This window comes from Nilaparvata lugens, chromosome 5, assembly GCF_014356525.2.
Source record: "Nilaparvata lugens isolate BPH chromosome 5, ASM1435652v1, whole genome shotgun sequence".
NCBI classification, from domain to species: domain Eukaryota; kingdom Metazoa; phylum Arthropoda; class Insecta; order Hemiptera; family Delphacidae; genus Nilaparvata; species Nilaparvata lugens.
Window position 1 is genome coordinate 14,742,785 of NC_052508.1, and position 21,752 is coordinate 14,764,536.

At 34.4% G+C, this 21,752-nt stretch overlaps 1 protein-coding gene across 1 annotated transcript in view; it reads right to left on the reverse strand.

Moving 5' to 3' along the window:
- Nucleotides 1–18,098, reverse strand: part of LOC120351244 — a 30,078-nt gene extending 11,980 nt beyond the window's left edge. Inside the window, exons 1-4 of the mRNA XM_039427715.1 lie at nucleotides 18,028–18,098; nucleotides 17,718–17,979; nucleotides 13,359–13,583; nucleotides 6,378–6,648 (exon numbers count right to left, since the gene is read on the reverse strand). Of these exons, the coding sequence (XP_039283649.1) occupies nucleotides 6,378–6,648; nucleotides 13,359–13,583; nucleotides 17,718–17,979; nucleotides 18,028–18,098 (829 nt within the window). The remainder of the gene's footprint in view (nucleotides 1–6,377; nucleotides 6,649–13,358; nucleotides 13,584–17,717; nucleotides 17,980–18,027) is intronic.
- Between the last annotated feature and the right edge of the window lie 3,654 nt (nucleotides 18,099–21,752).

Consider the following 21,752-nt stretch of genomic DNA (forward strand, 5'->3'; position numbering starts at 1 on the left):
TATTTCATTAAACAATAAATCATAAATCTTTCCTTTCACAATAACAATAAATCATATAATCCAAAAAACAATAGTATATCCTATCAAAATAAACATCAGACTGTGATAGTTTCAATTAAACACAGCCCTCCTTTGGACTGTGTACAAACAACCAATTCGGGATTGGAATAATAAGGACTATGAGCCTGGTTTTTCATTCCCAATCATTTCATGACAGTTTATATTTGTCCTTGTTAAATAAATAAAAATTAATAAATGATACGCTTCTCTGAAATCTGGCCCAAGTTATTCCCTTGCTTGTGAAAAGTTGACATTACTAAAACTACTGCAGTCACAAATGAAAAAAATCTTTTCTCTATTCATATTCAACCTATTTCATTATTTTTGCTCTCAAAAAGTTAACAATAAACTCCTTAATGAAGGAAAAATAACGCTTCCATGGAATAAGACATACAATATAGAAATAAAATAGAAATTGGAACTGTGCAATGCATTTTCCCATAAGAGCCAATGTGTTACAAAATGACGAATCCCAAAGCAATGCGGGTTGCCTATCTTCACCAGCTGCCTCACTTTCTTTGTGTTACTAGTCCATTCCAGTTAGTATAGAGTTCACTGATTACAATGTGAGTTTTTGAAATAGAGATGCTTCCTATGTTATTTAAATAGAGTAACTTTTCCTCCCTAGGGAGTTTTTCAGTTTTTTACTACCGAGAGCGAAAAAGTGACACTTTAGTATTATGTTTCAGGGAGTAAAGTAGGTACTTTAGACAGTAGGTGGAGGAAAAGGTAATTTGATGGTGGGTATGATTGGGGATCCTACTCAAATTGAAAATACTACCTTACTATGACTTTAACAATCTGGTCCGCCATCTTGGATCCGCTATATTGAATGCAATTTTATTTTTTTAAATAGGAAGGTGGTCATGCGATACATGATTTCAATACGGAATTTCAAGAAAAAATGAATGGCGAAAACCGCACATCGATATCTCAAATCGTTTAGAAGATATTCACATTATTAATCAATGCCACTTATGTATTTCATTTTTGATTTGCATGTTATTGATTAATAAGGTGAATATCTCCTAAACGGTTTGAGAAAATCCGTATTGAAATCATGTATTGCATGACAACCTTCCCATTTAAAAAAATAAAGTTGCATTCAATATGGCGGACCAGATTTTCAAAGTCAGAGTACAGTAGTATTTTCAATTCGAGTAACATCACTAATCTCACCCACCTTGGAATCACTTCTGTTTATGAGATACTAAGCCGTTCTCAGACTTTTTTCTTCAAAACGGTTTGAGATATCGGTATGTAGTTTTAGCCATTAATTTTTTCTTGAAATTCTGTATCGAAATCATGTATTACATGACCACCTTCCTATTTAAAAAACTTAAGTTGCATTCAACATGGCGGATCCAAGATGGGGGACCAGATTTTCAAAGTCATAGTAAGGTAGTATTTCCAATTTGAGTAGGATCCCCAAACACACCCTCCATCAAATTACCTTTTCCTCTTGTCTAAACTTTGTTTAAAGTATTAACTTTTGTCTAAAGTGCTTACTTTACTCTCTGGAAGATAATACTAAAGTGTCACTTTTTCGCTCTTGGGAGGAAAATACAGGAAAACTCCCTAGAGCGTAAAGTAACTCCATTTAAATAACATGGGAAGCATCTCTATTTTAAAAACGTACATTTGAAATAGGTTAGAAGGTCTAAGCTCAGTTGAGGAAGCATATAGAGTAGTCATTAAACCAACTAAATTCAATACCTCAACCAGACATTTGATCAATATATATGAAATAAAATTTATGTTTGTATGCTAAAAATTATCACAAACTTCATATCTGAAATAATGTATAAAATTTTTTTTATTCTATGTTATTCAAAATACCAGCCAACGAATATTCCTCATTAAATGATCAAATTTGAAACGGGCGGAACTTCATTATAGCTGTAGTTTGTGGCGGCCATTGTTGTTACAACTTTTTCCGACAGATAGCATACAGCGCTGTCGGCGGAGAACTGTGATTACAAGCCAGCTGTTTCTGTTTACTTTTTAGATTATGTTGTAACACATTGTTTGGTCACGTACGTTTTTAAAAATTATTTTATTTGCAGTTTTTATAAAAATGTAGGTGGAGGAAAAATGTGTGTATTTCACGAGTGAAAAATGTTTTTTCTCCCTCAGGAAAATTGTTGCCCTCGCCTTCGCCTCGGGCTTCAAACTTTTCCCTCAGGGAGAAAAAACAGTACTTTTCACTCTAGATATACAAATAACTATTGTGTATGAGATATTAAGCCGTTCTCGGACTTTTCACCCACTCTGTATATTCAGGCGATTGAACCTTCCCGCAAGGGACTCCCCACCAACAAAAGCCATACGAATTTACTTTTATAAAAACATTCGACGGAGTTAATGGTGGCATGAAACAGCATTTATATGTGCTGGTAGCAGGTTGAGTTTAATTTCAGTTTAATCCCTACGGAATCAAAATTTTCATTTTCACAATGCTCACTACAGAGATCAGATTGCAATGACCTTTTTACAGCGGTAAGTACTCCATTACCCTCTACCCCTATCACTATGATAAATAATAGAGTAGCGATCATCAAAATTTATACAACTTATTGGGGCGCTATGCAGCCAGGTCTCAGTAAATACCAAGGTACCTAGAATATATTGTATTGTATTCTAGGTACATATATTTGTTTAAAAGTAAGTTACAATAATATAGTACCTATATACAATAGGTACATTGGTGAATACTATCAAATAATATAGCACTTGGAGATTTATAAAAATTCAAGTTTTTTTGTGCGGAGTCCCCTAACATTCTGGCAGTATACAAACGATAAATGCATGACAAGATGAAGAAAATAAATAAAAAATGTATTGATATTCAAGAGAAAGATTTGAAAAAATACTTTTACAGCCATCCTCAGCCGCTCTAATTAAAATTTAACAGGAAATATGACGAACATTTGAAAGATTCTTCAATCGTTTATACTAGACTTATTTGCCTCTTGTTCATATCACAAAATTATAAATTAGACTTATTACTCATTAGGGAGCATTCTCTACTGCTATCTAGTACTGTAAAAGAGTGACAAACTCAAATAGCAGCAATGAACTATCTTATTGTTCAGTTAATGACTCTCTCAGCCAAATTGATAATAATTCATGAAAATAATTTTAATAATTATTCTCCATCTAGACTGGAGTAAACTACTGATGGTATAGGCTTCTGAAGTGTATTCCTTGCATTCTCTAATATTGTAGAAATTGATTTTTGTAAGAATAAAATTCCTAGTTACTAGTAGTTCTGTGAACAGTAGACCACGCGCTCAGTAAGTTACATTGACCTGTTGTTAGGTTTTCTCAAAAATAAATAACTTATCAATTTAAGATGTCTAGAAAAAATCCTAAATAAACATAGAGCTTTCTGTCCTATCGTACCGTGACGTGTCGTCCCGGAATGTGAGTGTGAGCGCTGTTATCAGGTCTGGCTGCAACTGTCTACAACGTTGATGGAAAGAGACATTTTCAAGATGTACGATGTTTTTGAACGGGTAGTATTATAGTCCACTAGACAGCTGATTTATGATGAATAATTCTGATTTTTACTCTAATATTGGCGTATGAAGGAGACTCCTTTTCTTTTTGTATTATCCTTGGAATGCAAAATTTCAAAAAATCGAATGTATACGTCGACGCGAAATTATTCAAAAAGGAACACACCTGTAAAATTTCATGAAAATTGCTGCGTTTCGCTGTAAATGCGGAACATAAAAACATAAATATAAACAAAAAATCTGGTGTGGCGCACTCACACAACTTTCCTTGCCGTTATGAAAATTGATCACCTGACGCTAGTGTTCACGCGCATCTCAAGTCTACTACTATTCAAAGATCTGAGCCAGCTGGTGGCAGGACAATAAAGCTGGAGACAAAAGAGTTCTGCTATCTCTTCATAGTGAATGATTTAATAGAATCAACAGTTGCCAACAGTTTGTAATTGAATAATCACATTTTCTCGAATTTCAAGCTTATTTTCAATTTTAGGTAAAAATATTATTGAATATTAATTGTAGAGATTTTCATGCTCAATCTTTTCCACTCGAAATTTTTTGTTTAAATTATATCTGAGACCTGATAATTGGAAATCTAAACTCAAACTTTGCATAGATGTGGCGGAGCTCCTGAAATTTTTACAGATATGGGACTTGTGGCAGTTGATTTAGCTTATCAATGACTATTTTAGGTATGAATTTGATCGAAATCGTTGGAGCCGTTTTTGAGAAAATCGCGAAAAACCCTGTTTTTGGCAACATTTTCGCCATTTTAGCCGCCATCTTGAATTGCATTTGATCGAAATTGTTCGTGTCGGATCCTTGTAGTGTAAGGACCTTAAGTTCCAAATTTCAAGTCGTTCCGTTAATTTGAGATGAGATATCGTGTACACAGACACACATACACACACACACACACACACACACACACACACACACACCACACACACACACACACACACACACACACACACACACCACACACACACACACACACACACACACACACACATATATATATATATATATATAATATATATATATATATATATATACAGACCAATACCCAAAAATTACTTTTTTAGACTCGGGGGAACTTGAAACGTATAGAAATTTAGAAATTGGGTTACCTTAATTTTTTTCGGAAAGCAATACTTTCCTTACCTATGGTAATAGGGCCATTAAAGTAATATAAACATAAAGAGAAATGCAAAACCGTCGACTTGAATCTTAGACCTCACTTCGCTCGGTCAATTGAGTTACAATTAGAGAAAATTCTGATTCTATCGATCCACAGTAAATAAAAAACTACTTTTAAACAAATGGCAGTTTATCTGCCACAGTATTACAATTTATACATGAGACTAAGCCACAAGATAGGAAGCTATCTCACAAAAAAGAAGATAGTTGATTAATTCAACAACGTATAAATAAAAAATGAATATACATAATTGTTTGAGCATTGGTATAAAAATGAAAACTAGATAATCATTCAAAATTAGACAACTATCAAAAGAGTACCACAAGCTTACGTCCAAAACGGTTCTAATTCTAATTTATACAACAGTCCAAGTGTAGCTAGTGTCCGAGTGTGTGAGTGTGTGTGTGTGTGTGTGTGTGTGTGTGTGTGTGTGTGTGTGTGTGTGTGTGTGTGTGTGTGTGTGTGTGTGTGTCACTTCAACATTTTTCAATTACACACTCCAATTTACAATTATTATTCAAAACACACAAACATCATTTATGAAGAATCAATAATGAAAGAAATACAAAATATTTATAAATCCAACTTCATTCTTTCAAAAGGAAAGGTGGCCATGATGTGATACATGATTCCGATACAGAATTTCAAAGGAAAATTAATGGCAAAACCCGCACATCAATATCTCAAACCGTTTCAATGATCTCAACATTTGAAGGTACTATATAAATCATACATAAATGAAATGAATAAGAACGGTACCTATACATTAAATAATCAAGTGTTTGTAAGAGAAATAGTTGACATTTTGTAATGAAAAAGTAGTCTCTCTACTAACATTTCAAGACTTAAGCTGGTTTTACACCAAAGTTATTAACAAAATGTTCATAGCTTAATCCTCAGAGATTCTATTAGATTGAACATAACTTATCATACATATGATGAACATAATATGTGTTTGTCAAGTTCCGTTCAATCTAATAGAATCTATAAGGATTAAGTTATTAACATTTTGTTAATAACTTTGGTGTAAAATCAGCTTTGGAACAAAAAAATTTCATAGCAACTGCTATCAACTCGTAGTATCAATATTACGTGTATAAATGTTACAGACGTTAACGGAAGCGAGTTAATATAGAAATGATAAATTAATGTTGTGTATTATTCAGCTGAAATCATGTGTCGGCACATAAAGTCTGTCTGTCTGACAACTGCCAAATAATAGCATCAGCTTCTTTAAATGAATGGAAAAATTACAGAAATAGCATGCAAATAATTCCAACTGACTGTTAAATGATAAATCAAACCACATTTTTTCTTATGCACTTTCAATGTTATTTTTATATCCTGAAAAAGGACGAAGGAGTGAGTCAATTTTGTTGTCCAACGAACATGACCTGTAAAAAATGATTGAAGAATACAAAATCATGTTCAAAATTTGAAAGCTGATTGATCAATTCTTTCTAGAGTTATTGTAGAACATACAAACAGACGAGCAACGACTTGGCCTTCAGTGAGTCGAAAATGAGAAATCGCTAATGCTCGTTCAACTAATTAAATAATAAAATTAAAAATAATTGAGAAGAATATGATGGTTGTACCGAAACACGTGCCGCCAGAATTTATGCAAGCAGAGAGATGGCAGATGCGACAGAATCTGACGTTGAGCTCTGGCTCCTGACTCTCCAGCTGCAACATCTTATGATAAAATGCCACGCTGAAAGGACGTTGATGCTGCATTTTTTGGAAGTATTTGCGCGCGGCCCCTATGCCCTGCCTCATAGCGATCCGATCCAACCAAATCACCCGCAAAACGACGCAAATGAGCGGCCTAAATGTCATCCTGGAACCTCTCCTCAGCAGTTTTACAATCTGAAATCGGATAAATCGTTTTTAGACGTTCACAAAATTACAATCCGTCGATGCAATCAAAACTAGAATCTATAGTCTGTATAAGATAAGTTGAGACTTCGCCTTCCATCCAAAGAAATTACAGGGTTGCCAAATCGTGTAAAATTAGAATAACTTTCTCAAATGTCTAATTCAAACTCAGAATTGGATGTGGAATATCATCTCCGAAATCCCAGTAGAAGTGAAAAAGTTCTAGGATTGAAGGATTAAAAGAAAATTTAATTTTTTTGATGAAATTGAAACGATCGCAAAAATATGTTTCTCTGTTGAATATCCCTTGGGATTATGGGATGTCGTAATGAGTAAGGATTTTACATCAAAACAACGGAGAGAATGTCGTCTTTCTATTGGTGCCTGGATCATTTTTATCCGACCTATAGTTATTTTTAATCAATGATTACGTTCATTAATGTCGAACAGAAAACATGAAATTTTCAACATGCCAGAAACTTTTTTGTTTCAAAAGATTTATTTTTAATAATTGAAATTTTTTTACCAATTGTCAAAATTAGTCGGAAAAACGTATTTCGGCCACTCAGGAGTTTCAAAGTCAAGGTTAGCGGCTGAATGGTATGCCACCTTATATGCTATCAATAACTGAGACCAACAAAAACAAAATTCAGAATGCTTGAAAAATTCAGTGACTGTTAGCCATATGATTTATAAACAGTGGAAATGATATCCTCGAATAATCCAATGCAGCCTTTCTAAAGGCAACTAGCTGCTTGCAGTTGAAATAGTTCAGTCAAATATCTTATAAACTGCCAGCCTTCAGTATACAATGCATACCATGCACCATGCAAAAAAATACGTTCTTCGACTACTTTTGCCAATTGGAAATAGTATATTTCGCACCTAGAGCAGAAAATGAGATTTTTCCAGCTCGAAATCGGTTTTCAAGTCCGAGGCCGTAGGCCGAGGACTAGAAAAGATTGAGAGCAGGAAAAACATTTTTGCCCGTGGTGCGAACGATATTTTTCGCCACACTACAGGTATTGCTGACAAAATAAATAAAGAATACAAAATAAAGAATACTCGTTAAGCTATCGTACCTATCTCTTGATTTTAGTGGTAGAAGATTTGCAGTCAGGATTTCAGATTCTTTTAAAATTTCACAGTCATATTCTTGGAATATCACAGTCATCTTCAAGCATTTTTGAAAATTCGGAATGCACTAATCAACAATAAATAATTGAAATCATGGCGACTTCAGCTGATGATGAAAGTGGACACTCGCCCGATCTAGCGGATGACTTATTAACTACTTCCATGAGCGGCTGGAAAGAGACAACTTTCTGGCCTAGACAGGAAAAGAAACCCTTTTCTGACGTAATCTGCGAACAAGGTCTTTCAAATCTACGTAGGAACTGGAAAACAGCTGCTTTCTGTGCAGTGTGGCGAAAAAATAATTTTAATTATTGGTGAGAAACTTTCTCGCTTTCAACACAAACAAAACATTTTCTAGCATGTCAAAAGTTTCATATTTCTGTTCGAAATGTCTCGACATTGAAGGACACAATCATCAATTGAAATATAATAATTGGTAGGTTAAAGATAATCCATACACCAATAGAAATAGGACATTTCCCCAGTTATTTTGATAACAAATTACGACATTCCATAATTCGGCGGTGATATTCAGAATAAAAACCTATTTTCACGATGTTTTCAGTTTCATGAAAAAAATTAAATTTCTCTTAAACCCTGAAACCTTTTTATTACTACTGGGATATCGGGGATGATATTCTACATCTAATTCAGAGGTTGATTTTGAAATTTGCAACACAATTTGTCAACCCTGTAATTTCTTCGGATGAAGGGCCAAGTCTCTGTATTGTCTGTCTCACACGCTGACTCTCTCTCTCTCACTCTCTCTCTCTCTCTTTGGTAGAGAGTTAGTGGGAAGGATATTTAATATTCTTTCCGAAGAATGGACATTGGATATGTCCAAAGCTCCGCCAATTTATGTAGATGCATAAAATATAACTATCTATAGCTATTATATTACAAATTGATTTTTCATATCATATACTATATTATGAAAACTTATTAATTACAATGAAGATTGAATGCAACATTAGAATATTGATAATATAGTATTGTAATGTAACTACATAAATCAGCGGTGTTTCAACAATGAATAAATGATAATTTCAATGAATAAACTAGCCGTCAGGCTCGCTTCGCCCGCCATATCCGTCTAGCCAGGGGGCTCCGCCCCCTGGACCCCCGACTGGTTCGTCCAAGAATGAGATAAGCAGGCTCGCTTCGCTCGCTTGCATTTTTCATTTGAGCATTTTTATCATATGTTAGGACAATCCAGTCGTGGGTCCAGATTAAACGTCTGGCTAAACGGATATGGCGAGCGAAGCGAGCCTGACGGCTAGTAATATAATATTCCCAGGATTGAAGTAGAGTGCCCAATCAATTTTTCCGCGATAAATGCATTTAAATCTTCAACTTGGTGCCAACCTAACAAAGTCAACTCAACTTAATGCTAACTTGACAAAATTATTAATTTAGTTGCCAGTTAACAACTGTTTCGAAGAGGTACTCTATCTAGATTATAGTTCTATAGTAACATATGATATGGAAATTTCAATTATAATAATTAAGAGATTGGGAGAAGAAGAATATACATGAAAAAAGACGAGCTTTAAACCCTTAAAAACAACCCTTAGAGTTAAAATATTGCCAAAAGATTTCTTAGTGCGCCTCTAAAGGGCCAACTGAACATACCTACCAAATTTGAACGTTTTTGGTCCGGTAGATTTTTAGTTATGCGAGTGAGTGAGTGAGTTAGTCAGTCAGTGAGTGAGGGCCATTTCGCTTTTATATATATAGATATACACCCCACTATAAATTATATGTGTTGGGGTATAAGTAATTAGTTGCTTATTGCGTGTTATAATTACTATTTACAAACTTCATTCACTGATATGGGATTAAAGTTTTTTATAATAAAATTAGTAAAAATTTATAATACAAACAAAATTATGAAAATAGTAGATAAATATTAATGTTATATTAAGGATAATAATAAGAAAGGTTATTTTTAGAAAAATTAAAAACAGTAAAGGGAAGAATGAAGAATAAAATAGTTTCAATATTTACAGTCTAACTAAATTTTCACAATTTTCCACTCCAATATCAACCAACCAGGAAAAAAAACTTTTCTTGAACCTGTGTCTATTGAATTCTTCCCTAATGTAACTTGGTATTGAATTGTAAATTTTTGGTCCCAAATATATGTAGTTTCTTTGCCAAAATGTAGTGTTCATCCTTGGTACTATTGAATGCGTGTTTCTCTGCCTTGTTTGATGGTTATGATCTGCCAGTCTTATGTGTTCGTTGTTTCTCCTCATTCGCGTGATGATAGCCTGGATGTAGAGTTGTCTTACACTCAGTACTTTACTGTCCTTGAAAAGAATGTTCGTGGGGAATTGATTCTCCTTGAAGCCTATTATTTTTAGTATTCGTTTTTGAAGTTTATAGAGAGTTTCAACATGTATAAAATTCGTAGCTCCCCAGATAATTATGACGTATCTTAAAATTGATTGCACTAAAGAAAAAACTTAATGTCTCATAGTTGAGGATTTTACAGAGTTGATAGAATTTGTAGAGAAGCTTCCTGATCCGGGTAATTGATAGATTAATGATCTTGTCCCATTTGAATTTGTTGTTCACTATTGTTCCTAAATATTTTATTTCACTGACTTGTTGAATTGAAGGGCAATCACACGGGTTGTTGGTGCTTCCACAGTGATGCAGGATTATTGAAGAATCCGGTGGTCTCGTCCGTTCTGTCAGAGGAAAGTCTAAAAATTTCGTTTTTGTTGCATTTACTGTAAGCAAATTTTCTCTTAACCATTTATCGACTTTCATCAATTCTTCCTGTGCCAGATTAAAAACTTCCTCCCAGATGTTTCCTTCAAATAGTATACACGTATCATCAGCAAAAGCTATTACTCTTTCTCTTATCTCAATTGAACATAGCTCATTTGCATATGCCAAATACAGAATTGGCCCAAGAACTGTTCCTTGGGGAATCCCAAACTTCATCGTTTCCTCTGAACTGAGATGTTCTTCAACTTTGACTTTCTGACGCCGGTCACAGAAGTATGATCTAAACAATTCTAGAGGAACTCCTCTAATTCCCATGGCTTCTAATTTCTTCAGCAGCAAACTGTGATTAACAGTGTCAAAAGCTTTTGCTAGGTCCAGGAACACTGCTGCACATTTTTTGTTATTTTCTAGCTACTGTAGAAAAATAAAAATTTTCTAAAACTAGCAATTTTTGAGAACGTTATTCAATTTACCAAAAATAACTTTTAGTTGAGTTATTTTTGGTAAATTGAATAACTTTCTCAAAAATTGCTAGTTTTAGAAAATTTTTATTTTACTATATCAAGAATACCATGAAGAATCTATTACCGAATTTGAAATGTTCTGTCCCAAAAATGTAAATTTTAGGCGCTCATATCTCAAAAAGCAATGATCGGAAAAAAATGTTTTCCTGAGAAAACTTTCATTTTCAAAGTTCATTTTCAGCCTTTGCACAGCCTTAAGCGATTTAATTTCGATAAATAATAAACTATCGAATTTGAATATACAATCACAAACCGTTACGCAGTTGAATGAGAAAAACAAATGAACTCAATAATTTATTACAATAATAAGTGGTAATTGAGTGGAATATTTCTAATTAATAATTTATCAATTCAAGCCATCTAAATTCAAAATGTATAGTTTCAATGTTTATTTTGGACCAAAATTTTATAAAAATTGTACACGTGAAATTCTAACCTTATCAGACCTTTGTCACCTATAAATTTGGAAGAAAAATAGCACAAGAACTACCTTATTATTTTATCTTTCAATGTTATTACATTAGAGCCATTTGCATTGTAAATCAATAAATAAAATAATAATTACTATGTTGTCTACCTCACTATTACTTGTTTTGATTGCTTTATCATGTTTATTTTCAGGACTTATGTCAGAAGGACCTGAAATAATGACAATTTTGGACTCTCAACTATTGATAGATTCCATTTCTTTTGTAATTTGTTCTGTGCATTTGAATTTTATCATCATGTCGTGGATTGAAGGTAATAAAAATGACTTTCGCTTTCTAAAAACTGTGCCTTCCATCCTAATCTAGAAACCTAAACATTTCAGAACCCGAAAAAAGCCCTCCGAAGCTTGGCCCATTTTAGGGTCATTACATCTCAACTTATTTCATACAATAAAGTATAGTTGCTAGAAACAAACAAGTCATTAGTTCAAACTGGTGCAAGAATTCAGTTGACTAATCAATCATGTGCTAGTTCTAGGGAGATGCAACTAGGAGTAATCACATGTTCCCCGAAAATTCTTAGTGCCGGTAGCACAAAAGCCTCTTGGATCTCAATCATGATTAGAAGCCACAAGAACGAATCGGAGAAGGCTTTTTCGAAACTGATTGGTTCACGTGGTATTTAATCACGATTAAAATTCAACAGGCTTTAGTGCAACCGGCACTTGAGATAAGATCACATTTTTTTATGTATGTATTTGCAAGTGCACATGAGATCATACATGACAGAGCGCGCAGATGAGAAACAAAATTCTGAAAGTCACAGTTAAGCTGTGTTTACACCAAAGTTATTAACAAAATGTTTATTTCTCCATCCTTATAGTTCTATTAGATTGGACATAACTCATCATACACATAATGAACATATGTGTTTGTCAAGTTCCGTTCAATCTAATAGAATCTATAAGGATTAGTTGATCACATTTTGTTGATAACTTTGGTGTAAACGCAGCTTAAAGCTATACGCGAAAATAAGTACAAGATTCATAAATGATTTGCCTTTTGATCTGGAAGCAAAAATTAATTACAAAATACTAAAAAATTGGATAAGAGAAAACTATTTCTTTTCAATTGAAAGCATTATCTAATTTTTTAAAAACATATTTTTAAGCGTGGATTATTTTTTTCTCTATCATTGTATAAAACTAGGAAACAACCAATGTAACTAGCTGATTGCAACTCTCACCAGCGGGCAAGGCTTGATTCCTTTTGCTGGTGATGCCGGATTACCATTGAGAAGTATCTAATTATGACTTTGGTATTATTTATGCTTAATTTTTATTTTAGTTATTTTATACTTTTGATTATAATATTAAGTATTTTCTTTTATTATGTTTTGAATATGTATTTATTGTATGGCAAATAAATGATTTGATTTGATGATTTGATTTGAAGCAGTCTTGGGCGAATGCCTTTTGTTTTTACCTGAATTTTATTTGTATATGAATAAATGAATAAATACTAAAATCAATTCCTGTTTGTGAGAAGAGTGCCATTTCACTATTGGGGCAAATGCAGAAAGCAGTCATTTTGGGCTCCCTCCGTCTACTCAGGACAAATGATTTGTGGATGACTGACATGGCCTAACTGCTTACCACGTGGTTATATGCAGTAGTTGTGTCACTGTCATTAATTAGTATGTCTCTCTCCCTTGGAGGTAGGAACCAAAGGGTTGAGTGGTCAAGCAGCTTGCAACATGGCAAAACTAATAATAATATAAATCTTATAACCTTTTAAATTATTTCATCACAACATGTTTCGGACATTAACTGCATTTGGATATTTCGACGACGATTAATAATAATAATATTACCTTAGAATTTCTGTTTTTGGCATTCCAGTAGATCAGCATGATTGCCCACATCGGCAATGCATCTCGCTTCAGAGCCTTGATGGCCTGATCAAAGATGGCCTCCGCGGTCTCCTCCTCTCCCCACAACAGGTGAATGCGCAAGCGCATCTCCCATAGCTCTACGCTTGACCTGACGCTCTCTGTCGCCTCCTGCAGCACCGTGCGTAGCGAGTTCTTGCTGTCGTCCTATATATTAATAATATATTCTTACATTTAGGACCAAGAATATGTTAAATTCTCATATAAGTTATGTTATATTAGTTATGTTAGTATATGTTATAATCGTATATATATATATATAATATATATATATATATATATATATATATATATATTATATATATATATATATATATATATATACTCACTCACTCACTCGCAGAACTAAAAATCTACCGGACCAAAAACGTTCAAATTTGGTAGGTATGTTCAGTTGGCCCTTTAGAGGCGCTCTAAGAAATCTTTTGGCAATATTTTAACTCTAAGGGTTTAAAGTTCGTCTTTTAGCATGTATATTCTTCTTATTCCAATCTCTTAATTATAATTGAAAAATGTCTATACCATATGTTAATATAGAACTATAATCTAGAGAGAGTACCTCTTCGAAACAGTTGTTAACTGGTAACTAAATTAATAATTTTGTCAGGTTGGCATTAAGTTGAGTTGACTTTGTTAAGTTGGCACCAAGTTGAAGATTGAAATGCATTTATCGCGGAAAATTTGATTGGGCACTGCTACTTCAATCAGAGCTATTCCTGGGAATATTATATTACTAGCCGTCAGGCTCGCTTCGCTCGCCATATTCGTTTAGCCAGACGTTTAGTCTGCTGATCTTATTCCTGGACGATCCAGTCGGGGGTCCAGGGGGCGGAGCCCCCTGGCTAGACGGATACGGCGAGCGAAGCGAGCCTGACGGTTAGTATTCACATATTTTTGTGGTGGAACTATAGTAGAGAGTAAATTTGTATGGCTTTTGTTGGTGGGGAGTCCCTTGCGGGAAGGTTTCGCCGCCTAAATATATAATTAAGTCGTCAATGGGCCTTACGACTGTAATACTTCAGCCGGGACCGACAATTTAACGTGCCCATCCGATAACACGGGAGTGATCTGGTTAAAAATCTTTTGGTAATGAGAGGGGGGTTTGAACCCGGGATCTCTATGCTGCTAAGCAAGCACTCTATCCACTGCATATTTTTGTGGTGGAACTATAGTAAAAAGTAAATTTGTATGGCTTTTGTTGGTGGGGAGTCCCTTGCGGGAAGGTCTCACCGCCTGAATATATAATTTAAGCCGTCAATGGGCCTTACGACTGTAATACTTCAGCCGGGACCGACAGTTTAACGTGCCCATCCAATAACACGGGAGTGATCTGGTTAAAAATCTTTTGGTAATGAGAGGGGGGTTTGAACCCGGGATCTCTATGCTGCTAAGCAAGCACTCTATCCACTAGACTACGTATCATGGTGGGACTATGTAAAAGTGACAAGAAAAACCATGTATAGTAGGCCTACTGTATTGAGAGTTAGAGCCATGGCGCGTTGTTTCAGGCGTTTTTCAGAAGAGTCGACAGGGCAGGAAGCTCTCCAATTGGCTGATTCCCGAACGCAAACCCAATCAGCTGATAATCAGTGAAACGGGTTGATTGGCTTTCTGCCCTACCGACTCGACCGGCGCCAGTTCAAAAACGCTTCTTGTGGCTTCACCCTTACATTGATAATATAACACCGGCAGTGTTGTATAATATTCTCCTTATTTATACTTCATTCATCTTATTGTCCACCATGAATGTGCGTGCTATTTGTGTATAAATATCACCTTTCAATAATGTATCAATTCATATTACTCTTCTTATTTGATCCATTAACTTTTTAGTTGATTTATTATTTTTGTAAAACATTATTTACTCTATTTTTATTTTTTTTATTCTTCAGTTGAATAACTCCAACTATTTCTCATCGCTATAAGTTGAATTTAAATTGTTAATAACAATGAAGACTGGTTTGGAATAAGCAAATAGGTTCACTTACTGACTGGAGTACTTTCGAACGGCAAATGTTAACTTTCTTGCTTATTCACTTGAAATAATTGACTGCATGTCGTGTAGAATACATCAAAAAGTGTGTTAATACATCGCAGCTCGAAGTGGATCGAGAAATCATCAACTACGTATACAATTCTCACTTGGCTAGAGACTCAATGGAGTCAGCCATGTTTCTGCGTCTATATACTTTCAAGTACAGTAATTATACAGAGTGAGTCATATGTATGGGAACCCTTCAATAAATTGGAGACTGTTGTAGATATCATACCAAAGAACTTGAAGAGATAGACCCACAATGCCTTTCCAATGATAGCTCTTACTTGAAATTGTAGGCCGCCATTGGGGTATTTTAGCACGAGATATTATATCCATATATTTGTAATATTATAGATTACAAAGGCATTGGTATGTAATAATCTAATATAGTGAGGTCCACTTTATAATGGCAGTGAAGAAAGATAGGAGAAAAACGTTGCCAAGTCTCTCCATTTTGCCACTGACTGTACACAGCTGTTACTCAATTCATCCCATTAGATTTTACCTATCTAATAATAATTATCATTTCCTTGATAAAATAATTAATTCAATGTCAAATTAATACAGAAAATATATTTTTTCATAATTTGATTCAAAAATTTGCTTTCATAACTGAGATCAGATTTTTATTTTTATACAAACCTGAAATGGCGGCTAATTTAAAAAGCTGTGATACAACAATCTGAATTTCAAAACAACAGAAATTAGGTTATTTGGTAGGTATTCTATTCCAATTTCTTTTAAAAATAATAGAAAAATAGAAATCCTATTTTAAAATAAGTAATTTCAATGGATTAATTCTGAAATAACTTTTCAATATCATTTATATCAGTACGAGTAAGTCTAACCTATCTCTAAGCATGGATGAAGTCCAGGATGGTTAGTTATCAACTTTTAAAATGTCATTTCAGGTATTTTAATTTGTGTTTCTCATACGGTAAAGTTTAAAACTTATTTCATTGTTTCAAAAATACATTTTAAATCAATTATACGACTTGTGTACTCAAGTATTTTGATAGAATAAAGAAAAAAAATGGCGGCTGAGAATATGGTTTGTTCAGTTTTGTATAGTCACTGTCAAAAGTAAATATAAGATATTCTGGCAATTAGACAACATTGCAAAGCGGGAGAGAGATAGTGCTATCTGTTTTTTGTATGTTAGAAAAGGACAGCAACAGTATTGTCAATCGTACACTGCCATTATGTGGACCTCACTATAGGTTGCCCCATCAATGGCCGATTTTTTTCAATTCCAAGTACGAAACTAGCGCTGCATGTGAGTCTATGCATCCTTAAGGTCTTTGTATAATACTGTAACGTCTAGGATAAGTTATTGGTCAAATACTCTACCTTTTGACTTACAACTGAATTTCAACCCCTCATAAGAGGGTCACTTGGGGGATTGTAACTCTAATATTTTATGTAAACACCCATTCTGTGGTACATCATTTTAAAGGCCTTTTTGAATCGAGAAAGATGGCAAAAATACTCTATGATACTTGTATCCAAAATGGCGGCTGATTGAAGTTTTAGTTTCTAAAGAAATGAGAGGGGTTGAAACTCAAATATTTTGAACCCATTGTGTGATACATCATTTTAAAGGCCTTCTCAAAACTGGAAAGATGACATCAATAAAAATGTTCTATGCTACTTTCATTCAAAATGGCGGCTGATTGAAATTTATCAATTATTTCTTTAAAAACTCAAACTTCTATCAGCCGCCATTTCGAATAAAAGTATCATAAAACATTTTTATTGATATCATCTTTCAAGTTTTGATAAGACTTTTAAAATGATGTATCACCCAATGGGTGTTTACGTTCAAAATATTTGAGTTACAACCCCTCATTTCTTTAAAAAATAAAACTTCAATCAGTCACCATTTTGGAGTATTTGACCAATAACTTATCCTGAAAGTTACAGTTTTATATCTACAACAGTCTCCAATTTATTGAAGGGCTCCCATACATATGACTCACTCTTTATAACCAGGTTATATAGTTACTGTAGTTTCGAGCACGGTATTTAGATGAAAATCTTCTTCTATATACCGTGGATTCACGTATATTATACACATTTCATAGTGATGAATACATATTTCATAGAAAGCCACTGTTTCAGCTGTTCAAATTTCCATCGAACCATTTTCATGCGATTTACTCTAGTTACTTGAGAGCTTAAATATAGGAAAAGCAAAAGGAAACCAGCTGTTTCACTGAAAAAGTTTAAACGTAATAAGGTACCTGAGGTGCGGAGTCAGCAGATGTGTGAGGACTGGAGTCAGCAGATGTCTGAGGACTGGAGTCAGCAGATGTCTGAGGACTGGAGTCAGCAGATGTCTGAGGACTGGAGTCAGCAGATGTCTGAGGACTGGAGTCAACAGATGTCTGAGGACTGGAGTCAGCAGATGTCTGAGGACTGGAGTCAGCAGATGTCTGAGGACTGGAGTCAACAGATGTCTGAGGACTGGAGTCAGCAGATGTCTGAGGACTGGAGTCAACAGATGTCTGAGGACTGGAGTCAGCAGATGTCTGAGGACTGGAGTCAACAGATGTCTGAGGACTGGAGTCGTCCTGATTGACGGGCGGGGCGTGAGTTTGGTTGCTTCCCACATCCACTTGCATCGTGCCTGAATCCATGCGCTTTCTCTTTCGTTGTTCCTTGTGTTTCGTATCATTATTGCACTTTCTCTTTCGGGAATATGGTAACTTCTTACTCAGCTGCTTTAACTTGAACAAAATACCAATACAAGATAAGTCTTTCATATATTTAAAAATTGAGTTAAGATAATTCACCGGTAGATAAAACTAGATCAAACAACAGGCATTGTAGCCCAAAACTGTTCCCGATTCAATATCACAAAGTTATACATAAGTAACATGGGGAAAAGTTATGAAAAATTGAAGATTAGTGCAAATAAAAAATAAAATAATAGGACATATTAAGAATAATAAAGAATTTTCCTGAGGGAGAAAAAACATTTTTCACTCGTGAAATACACACATTTTTCCTCCACCTACATTTTTATAAAAACTGCAAATAAAATAATTTTTAAAAACAGACGTAACCAAACAATGTGTTACAACACAATCTAAAAAGTAAACAGAAACAGCTGGCTTGTAATCACAGTTCTCCGCCGATAGTGCTATCTGTCGGCAAAAGTTGTAACAACAATGGCCGCCACAACTACAGCTATGATTAAGTTCCCGTGGGAAGTAGTGGGAAGAAAAACGAAAAGGGGCGAGGGCAGACGAAGATACTCGCCATAATTGGAAGGAATAACATTTTTTTCTCTAAAAGGTTTAAAAAAGATTAATTTTACCTTCTCTCTTTCCACATTTATCTTTAACTCAATTAATTCAATTGATTATTTTTACTGTGTGAATGTTTTTTGCTTTCTTCTTTTACTATATTTAATAATGTAAATGAGTTCACTTACTTGTATGAATAGGGCTCTGTATGTAATGAAAATTAATAAATAAATAAATCTTAACAAAATCAAAATCCACCACTAGTATTAGGGTAGTAGTAGTAGTAAGTAGCAGGGGAAGACACACATACATCGAAACTGGCCTGACATATATCTTTGTATTATCGAAAAATAAAAAATCTAGGTACCCTTTTTAAAAACGTTCAATTCACAACATTTTTTTCAACATTAAAGTAAATTTCAAGTGAGTTTCAATGGTTTTAAACCATTTTTATTTTTATTCATTTATTTGAAAATGGCATTAATGTTGGAGCATGTTATGAATTAAGTTTTCAGAAAAGGTAATTGGATTTTATTTTTCGATAAATGAGAATAGTCCTCACCAAAAAGTAAATCTTTGTATTATTATCTTGAAACTTTTATATCATATTATATCAAGCGAGCAATTTCTGTATATGGTTGAATGGTTATCTGGTTATGTATGTCCAACGGGTCTCGAAAACGGCTCTAACGATTTTCACAAAAATTTGGAACATAGTAGGTTTGTGATATAAAAATTCGATTGCACTGGGTCTCATCCCTGGGAAAACTCGCTGAAGGACATGAAAAGGATAATAATTATTCATCCTTGGAAAAACAGATGATAATTTCGTCGTCTGTTGATGATTGAAGTGAATGAGCGAGTTCATGTGTGTGGGACTGAGATAAAATTATTATGACTCCAGCTGTTGAACTTTTGTAATCATTCAATCAGGGACTTAGTGCCGGTTACACAAAAGCCGGTTGAATTTTACTCCTGATTAATTCCAGTAAAACCAATCAGAGAAGCGATCTTTTTGAAATATAGTCTTCTCTGATTTCGTTCACGTGAAATTAATCAGGATTAAAATTTAACCGGCTTTTGTGCAACTAGGCCTTTGTGAGAGAAAACGTTTTGCATTCCTCTGGGAATTGATTTCAATTCACTGTGATTAGAAAGAACATTTCTGTATGAACTATTAATTATATATTATAATTTCTTCTTTCGTAATAATTTTTTCATGCTTTTTTACTCCGAGCGAAGCTCGGTCCCCCGATATTGTGTGTAAAATTAATAAGTAGGACTGAATTGACATTTAATTTAGGGGAAAAATCAGAGTTCTATTGTGGTCGTCAGGGGATTCGAATTAGAATCAATGAAAAGCAACAAGAACTTGACGAACTGAAAACTTGATGTACTGATGTTGTCTAACCGGCCTGATTTACTGAGATTCTGATGAAGAGAATGTCACCCTGATTCTGTATGAGCCTGCAACTTGAAAACTTGATGCCGTGAAACTTGATGAAGTGAACGGATAGGTACTTGAACTGGAAAATCTGGTGTGGCGCACTCACACAACTTTCCTTGCCGTTATGAAAATTTATCACCTGACGCTAGTGTACACGCGCATCTCAAGTCTACTATTCTAAGATCTGCCAGCTGGTGACAGGACAATAACGCTGGAGACACACAAAGTCTGCTATTTCTTCATAGTGAATGATTTAATAGAATCAACAGTTTTCATTATTGAATAAACACATTTTCTCGAATTTCGAGCTTATTTCCAATTTTAGGTGAAAATGTCACTGAACATTAATTGTAGAGATTTTTATGCTCAATCTTTTCCACCTGGATTTTTTTGCTTAAATTGTATCTGAAGCCTAATAATTGGTAATCTAAAATCACACTTTGCATTGATGGGGCGGAGCTCCTGAAATTTTTACAGATATGGGACTTGTGGCAGTTGATAGAGCTTATCAATGACTATTTTAGGTATAAATGTGATCAAAATCGTTGGAGCTGTTTTCGAGAAAATCGCGAAAAACCCTGTTTTTGACAACATTTTCGCCATTTTAGCCGCCATCTTGAATTGGATTTGTTCGAAATTGTTCGTGTCGGATCCTTATTGGGGAAGGACCTTAAGTTCCAAATTTCAAGTCATTCCGTTGATTGGGAGATGAGATATCGTGTACACAGACGCACATACACTCATATACACACACACACACACACACACACACACACACACATACAGACCAATACCCAAAAACCACTTTTTTGGACTCAGGGGACCTTGAAACGTATAGAAATTTAGAAATAGGGGTACCTTAATTTTTTTCGGAATGCAATACTTTCCTTACCTATGGTAATAGGGCAAGGGAAGTAAAAATTGGCGGGCTCAAAATAGGAACTTGATGAGCTGAGAACTTGAAGGACTGATGAGGCACTCCCCATCAGACCTCCATTGAACGTAACGCATTAAGTTGCAATTTTTTTAAAAAAGATGTAATCCATCCAACACAATCCTATTATTAGTCCAGTCAATATAGACATAAAAAAGTGGGTGTGCTTGCAATATATAATGTAGTTCTGATTTTTTTACATAATATTTGAATACATGAGAGAAGTCCAGAACCAATTACTTCATGCAAAATTTCCTTGTGGCCCAAAAATCTAATATTTTCGGTTAATTTTCAAGTTTTCAGCTATTTCCGCCAAATCCGTTAATCGGACAGAAAAAATTTCTCTCGCTTTTTTTAGATTATAAAATTCTGAATATAATGAGATCATTCGGAGCTCTCTATCTCTAATGAGTACTAAGATATGATTTTTCAAAAATTAATAAAATTTGAAGAAAAAAATAAATTTTCATGAATTTTGAAAATCAATTTTGAGATTTCTGCTCCAGCATTGTTTTTTCTTTAGTTTTTTCATTTTTCAGTGGACTCGCTTACCTTTATTTTGAGTACCTATTCCTCTGTTTTCTTCCTTCCCCCCTTTCTCCCTTCCCTTTTTTCCTCATTACTTCTCTTCTCTTCTTTGCCTGCC